The sequence below is a fragment of the Anabrus simplex genome, chromosome 2 (genome assembly GCF_040414725.1).
Source record: "Anabrus simplex isolate iqAnaSimp1 chromosome 2, ASM4041472v1, whole genome shotgun sequence".
NCBI lineage: Eukaryota > Metazoa > Arthropoda > Insecta > Orthoptera > Tettigoniidae > Anabrus > Anabrus simplex.
The window spans coordinates 412,685,482-412,693,011 of record NC_090266.1 but is presented as its reverse complement, the minus strand read 5'-3'; the positions used below and the strand labels follow the sequence as shown (position 1 = coordinate 412,693,011).

Genomic DNA, 7,530 nt, shown 5'->3' with positions numbered 1-7,530 from the left:
GTATTTCTGTAATACCTAGGATATCTTCGCTCTTCGTTCCGAAACGGTGTCCACTTCTGGCGTACCTTATCACACTTCTCATCCCTATGTTCCATTCTTCTGTAGCCTTCATTCGCCCCAGGTCTATCTCCTTGACCGTGACTATTATATCTCTCGCTCCTTTCTACACCTTCATCTCCTGCTGGAGTTACGACATTTACCGTCGGATCGACGTGTCTTACTATGCGGCTATTAGTATGTGTTGTCGTGCTGTCAATTTGTCGAAGTATCGACTCCGCTTGCACGGCTGATTGAATGTTTGCCGCCGTCAATAATCTCTGTATATCCGCCGGGAATTGTTTGACTATAGCTCGTACCATTTCTGTCTCTGTAGGTGGAGAATCAAGCTCCTTCAACCGATGAAATTGCATCGTGAAGTACTCCGCAAATCTACTCGGTCCCGTTAAAGAATATTTCTTTGAGTATAGATCGAGTCTGATTCCTTGTTGAACGTCGATCCCCCAGAATTTGTCTAAGAAAGCTTGTTTGAAGCCTGCATAGTCCTCAAAAACGTAGCGGAAAGCTTTAAACCAAATGAGTGGTGCACCTTCTAAGTGTTTCTCCACTGTCTTTAACTGGCGCTCTGTAGATACCTTTGTTTCCCTAAAGTATTCTTCCATCTCTCTGAGAAAACCACGAGGAGTCATACTGGATCCTATATTTCCGTTAAATTTCTTAGGCCTATCCTCATAAGTTCGTATAATGTTAACAATCTGGGTTCCGCTTCCTGTATGAACTGTCCCGTTGTCGTTAATATCCACGCTAAACTGCGGTATCTCAAATTGACTGTTTACTTCAGTCTTCCTTCCATCCTCAATTATTACCTGTCTGTCGGTCAAAGATGATACCAAATTTCTGTTTGTTTCACCTTCAATCCTCAAGTTCTGTACGTCCTTTTGTATAGCGTTCAGATCGTCTTTTAATCCTTTTATTTGCTGATTCATCAAAGCTTTATTCTCGTCAGATTCTTCCGTTATCAAATTGAATCTGTCATTGATTTGCTCTCTCGCTTGGGCTATCTCCTTCCGTATATTCTCATTGGTGATACTGACTTCATCCGTTACCTTCTTGAGCTTTCCATCCCAACTATTATCAGACTCTTTCATTTTCTCCTGCATCACATCTACTTCTTCTTTGAGCTCTTTAATGTCATGGTCAACTTGGACTCGCAACTCTTGGATGCTCGACTTAAAATCATCCTTCAATTCTTCGAATTTTTCTTGAAAATTCCTCTTATTCTCATTCATTGCCGCATTCATTTCTTCTTTTAAATTTAATACTTCTCCTTGTACTTCAGCGACTTTCGATCCTAACGATACAATCTCTTCTTGCATCACCTTCATGTTTTCTTGCACCAAATCGGTGATTCTGTCAAAAGTTCCTTGCATTTTCTCCTGTGATTCGTGGATTTCTGCTCTAGTAGTATCTTGTGATTCCTGGATTTTCTTCTCCGTATTTTCTTGTGCCTCCTGAATTTTTCTCTCAGTATTCTCTTGTGACTCACGTACTTCCTGAATCCTTTTCTCAGTACTTTCTTGCGACTCACGTACTTCCTGAATCCTTCTCTCAGTACTTTCTTGTGCCTCCTGAATTTTCTTTTCTGTATTTTCTTGTGCTTCTCGTACTTCTTGAATTCTCTTTTCTGTACTTTCTTGCGATTCCTGCATTTTATTCATTTTCCCAGCGAGCTCCTCTAATAATAGTTTTACTTGTGCAAGAGACGCCATCGTAATTTCCTATATCGTTCCTTATTAAAAATATAACACTCTCAATCTCCCTATACAGTCTTTATCCAGTGTTTCCACAACACCTATACCTGCCTAGCACCTCACGAATTAAATTCAATAAATGAACGTATGGGTCTCTCCGGATCTGACCCGAAATATGACGGACATCCAACAATAAGTGACACGGAACAACATATCGCGTTATCCAAGTTAAATGACTTATTACCCCGATTAACAAGAGCTGAAGCTTTGCGGAATATCCTTCCATAATGTCATAAAATAAAAAATTAAGTAAAATCGTAGTACTGATTAACGGTCAAATCCTTCCAGTATTATTCATAAAATATACGATTAAATAAATATTTCAAACATCCTTCACAAACAACGTTATAAATTCAATGTTCTCTCTGATTACCAATGTCATCTCGAATTTTCTTTTAGTAAAATAATCTCTACTCTGTTCTCTTCATCATAAATTCCACTGATAGGCATTAAACGATGATGTATACAGCTCAAGTCCACTGCCAGGCGATAAATAATTCGACTCTAGCCGTTCGGTAATAAAATAATTCGACTCTAGCCCCACAGTTGGGTGACAAAATAAATTATTTCCCTTATATGAGCCCTGACAGCAATCCCTGTGACCATTTTGCACATCTTAATTCTGTATCTCATTGTTGGGTTATGCCGCGGCGAAGCAATGCAGTCGGAGATCCATGAAGGCTCCACTCAAGGGACGTGCAAGTCCGACGAGTCGGGTCACAGGTTTATTTAGTGGACTGTTATCATCGTGGTTTAAACGTAGAATGTGATCGTCTTTTCCTGCCTAAAAATTACGTGAATATTCCGCAATAGAGAGTTAAGAGATCTAGGATATTGGCATATTCTTTAAGATACATTGACCATCCTTACATATCATCCTAAATTAAACAACTATCCTAATATTCCTACGCTACATTAAATGAGAACTCTGTAAAATGTTCATTTGTGGAAGGATTTTCCGTTTAATGACTTAAATAACTTCAAATATCAATTACATTAAGAGTAAATTATTGGCAACACAAACGGATATAGAACGGAAAATATTATGTTAAAATTGAAAAAAAATAAACACCTAACTTCATGCTCTTGTTACAAATAATCAAAACATCGACATTCAAGAAGAAATTGGAAAACAAAAGAGACAAAGTGTCCCTCTGCTGAAGGCTTACAATGAAAAGATCAATTATCAATCACGCATTTCAAAATAAATAACTAGGAATAATTGTATCGTCCATATCAGAATGCAGTTCCTACTCAAATATCTTATAATATTCCGTCATTTCACCTTTAAAATCATCGTATTATCTATCGGTATCTGTCTACCTAACAACTTGAAAACACCGTTATTCTAAATACATAACTCGTCATGAATGCGAAAGAAATGTTGGACAGACACAAGATCATAACATAATATGACATCCATTAAAATCATGCATTTCAAAGACAGGCTCAATCCTCTCGTACCTTCATCAAAGGCTGCACCTAGATAAAGGACATCAAAAGACATTGCAACGTCTACCATGATCTACTCTAACTACGTTGATTCTGCGTCTCCGGATTCCACTGCGACGTTTGACCTGAAATGACTACATCAGCACTATGCGTCAACTCAAACAATCTACGAAACATTCAACTAGCAAAGAAATGATTTACTTACCATAGGAGATCATATTTCCTTTACGACATGACTCAATATCTTTACGTTACCGATTATTTTGCGAAGATCCTAAACATCCCATTATATCGTGCGCTTTGGTCAATCTTGTATTTAAATAGAATAAGTATGACGACCATCTATTAGTGTTCGTGAGTGCGAAATCCTATGACATTATTCTAAAATACGGCCTCTTACCTAAATAAATTATACATCATATCACCATCAAATTCACGCATGACCAACATAATTCCTACCATCAATGCTATCATCAGGACCTTCACATTACATCATCATAAAATACGCAATCCTAATGACTCAATTATAATCATCCACATCCTTCTATCCACGTAAATATTTTCAAAGATCCTACCGTGTCCAACACCTTATCACGTCGCACAAATTGTCATGCACAGCGAATTCACAATACTAAGGAACAATCTATTCAGGCAATTACATAAAATTACTAAACACGTTGCCGCATTAACACCATGTCACCACAATAATATCACACTTCCATTACCAATCACTGTATTTCTGCACAAGCACATAATATTTGAAGACCACAACATCGCACGTCGCAAAATACCGAGCTCCTCCGAGGTATTCTGAGCTCCGAGTTAAGTTAACGCTCATCACCATATCACCATTACGGTACCAATAACATCGACGCCGAAAAATCAATCCATAAAACCTTGCTAGCAAACATCACAGGAAATCTTACACTACCATCGCATATTATCTCAACGTAGACTGGCTCACCGCACTAGACGCAACGATCATAAGTAATACAACGCAATGATATTAACGAATAACGGTCGCCTTCAAGTTAAAATTATACATGTCAAAATCGACATTAAAATAAATACTACTCTACATCTACAATAAGCAATTACGTGGCGGAATATATAAAAGATATTCAAGTACTCATCTTGGGTTGTTGCTCCACGACGGTGTCACCTTCCGTGCTCAGCTTTCACTTATTAACATTATATAGCTGTATCCGTCACATTTCTGACCAGATCCTTCGAGTTCCCTCTATTTTAGTTGTTCATGTTGATACGTGCAAACATCTCATGTATATCGCCCACAATTGACGATTCCATGTTACCTGAAACTTAGAGATATCAATTAGGACAGGGTTATACACCTTGGTACAATTTTACAATTTTAAAGACACACTTGCCTCTGCACTTCAATAACAAGATATCTTGTTTTACAATATAATATGTTTATAATATGCCAATATCTCGCTAATATTTCCTTTCAACACAATCTTTTCCCTACGAGTTTCTGCTTCCGATCTTTCTGAGATACAGATTGAGAGTCAACTTCCTCAGAGACAAAACAGATTCTACCACAACATAATAATCGCAGACGGTTTGCTTTTCAGAATTCTTCTCAGCTTCTAGCTCCCATATGTTCTTGACAATTGGAAACATTTGACACATAATGCGAGACGATCTCGTATAAATCAGCTGTACTAGCAAAGGAACTTATTTAATAATTGCCGCCTCGTATTTAGGTTAGTAATCGACAGTTTCATTTCTTCATCTCGATCGTCGAATCGTGCGAGACTAGATGTACAAGGTATGGCCCTCTCATATAAACTTATTATTCGCACGTTTCATGGCCCTCAGTAACATTCTGTCATTGATATTCTGCCGTTCATGCATTTCAGAAACTTTACTTGAGGAATGCGTATTATTCATTCAATCCTGCCCTATGTCTCACAATGTTTAATTGCCTACCAACATTTCCGAGATACCACGGGGTTTAGAGCTTATTATCAATCTGCCGATATCTTCAATTCAGCGATGCCGTTCACGTAATTAGCCAAGTCAGATGAACTCTAATTCACCTGGAAGTGTGATAACCGAACATAAGATTTCATTGACGTTATTTCTCAACATAAACTTCCAATGTGTTCACCAATCTCATCCTGACATACATTGGAAGGTTATATTATATATATATATATATATATATATATATATATATCATGTTTGTAGTTATTATTAGGATGCTAAGGCCGAGAGCCCGCTTTCTATATTTGATTTGTTAAATGAAGCGGTTGTTATAAATTTAATGGAGACCTTTTCATAAAGTACAATGAATACACACTAATAGTGTGAATAAGCTTTGGCAAGACAAATTTAAAATTTCAATGCAATAGATGTTCAATCATACAGGTCGACATTTCCAGTCATGCGATCTAGTGGTGGTCCTACGCGGCGCAAGCATCACTCGGTGCATCAGAACATGTCACGGCATGGGAGGCAACATCAACAACGCTATGGGCTAATGTCCCAAAGAATAGCAACAGTAACAACAACATGATATTTTTAGGAATGAAATACAGAAATGGTATAATTTACTAGGGTATGCCCGAATGAGGCGGTAAAGGAGTGCTTGGTTCATTCGGGAGGACGTAGGTTCAGTTCCCCGTCAAGAAGTTGAAACATTTAGAAAGGAGATTGTGACCTCTTGAGAGTAACATGGCCTTGAGGGTCACTCAGCCTATACCTAAAATAAGTACCAGGTTAACTGCTGGGGACAAAGTTACCCGGGCATAGTGTTAACTACTCTGTCCCACTTAATACCGAGGATACCAATTCCGGATGCCTGTATCTTCCACTCCACAAAGGACCTCCATTACCTGTACGGAGATGGTTTTGCTTTAATGTAACTTAGCATGGCTACTTTGATGATTAAGTGGGGAGTATCAATATATACTTTTTACTGACACAGATAGGTCTTATGGCGACGATGGGATAGGAAAGGCCTGGGAATGGGAAGGAAGCGGCCGTGGCCGCATTTGCGTGGTGTGAAAATGGAAAAACCACGGAAAACCATCTTCAGGGCTGCCGACAGTGGGGTTCGAACCCACTATCTCCCGAATGCAAGCTCACAGCTGCGCGCCCCTAACCACACGGCCAACTCGCCCGGTCAATATATTACAAGAGGATAGAAAGAAATGATCTTCTCTCCAAAGCAGCAGTGTTGAATACTGTCAGCAGCACACTTGTCCTAAGGTCTTATCATATGGCCTCCAGAGCGTCCTTAAGATAACAAATGTTGCATAATATTATACACACGTGAGCATTCTCACAAGTCTTTTTCATTATCAGTGACAGTATTATGCTCTATACATCATGAAAGTCTTACCGAGGGTTTTTTCGAAGACTAAGTTGTAAATACGAATGAAAATACACATTTTCTCCCATAGCTGTGAAATACAGTGCCTACTACTGTTGTAAAATACTTCAAAGTGAACTTTGAACATTGAAAGAATGTCCTTTTCTTTCTGTGATTTTCTCTCTGGATGGGGCGCAGGTGAGTGAATTTGAACGTACATTGAATTTAGTTCCTTTTATACATTCATTTTCAGTTCATTATTTTATAAATTTCAGCATTCAGTCTGGAAACTACTATATATTATATTTTTCGGTGAATGTCTGTCATGCAGAGTGCTGGTCTTTCTCATAGCCCCACTGAGGTTTAGAGACTGTTGGTGGACTGGATGGTGACAAGGAAGGATATCGGTGTCCTTACTCTAGAACAGTATGCTCGTCGACATTTTTCAGTAGTTTACGAACTCCGACGTCACGACAGGAACCACGCTAAGAGACATTTACATTTAGTTATAGGATGTACGTTTCGTGTATACTGGTGGACGTTTTAAGAGCTCTGTAACCTCATGTAATTAGTGAGTTTGAATGTTACTATATACTCTGTGTTACTGAGATGTCACCGGGCGAGTTGGCCGTGCGCGTAGAGGCGCGCGGCTGTGAGCTTGCATCCGGGAGATAGTAGGTTCGAATCCCACTATCGGCAGCCCTGAAGATGGTTTTCCGTGGTTTCCCATTTTCACACCAGGCAAATGCTGGGGCTGTACCTTAATTAAGGCCACGGCCGCTTCCTTCCAACTCCTAGGCCTTTCCCATCCCATCGTCGCCATAAGACCTATCTGTGTCGGTGCGACGTAAAGCCCCTAGCAAAAAAAAAAAAAAATTACTGAGATGTCTGTGCCGAGGCATGATTGTAATTAACCTGCCGGCGAGAATA

The 7,530-nt window shown here is 39.1% G+C and overlaps 1 protein-coding gene across 2 annotated transcripts in view; it reads left to right on the top strand.

Moving 5' to 3' along the window:
• The first annotated feature begins 6,602 nt into the window (after positions 1-6,602).
• Positions 6,603-7,530, top strand: part of LOC136862869 (solute carrier family 25 member 45) — a 196,051-nt gene continuing 195,123 nt past the window's right edge. For both annotated transcript variants that reach the window (XM_067139137.2, XM_067139135.2), the window contains exon 1: positions 6,603-6,798. In XM_067139137.2, coding sequence (XP_066995238.2) covers positions 6,756-6,798 — 43 coding nt within the window. In that variant the 5' untranslated portion in view covers positions 6,603-6,755. The remainder of the gene's footprint in view (positions 6,799-7,530) is intronic.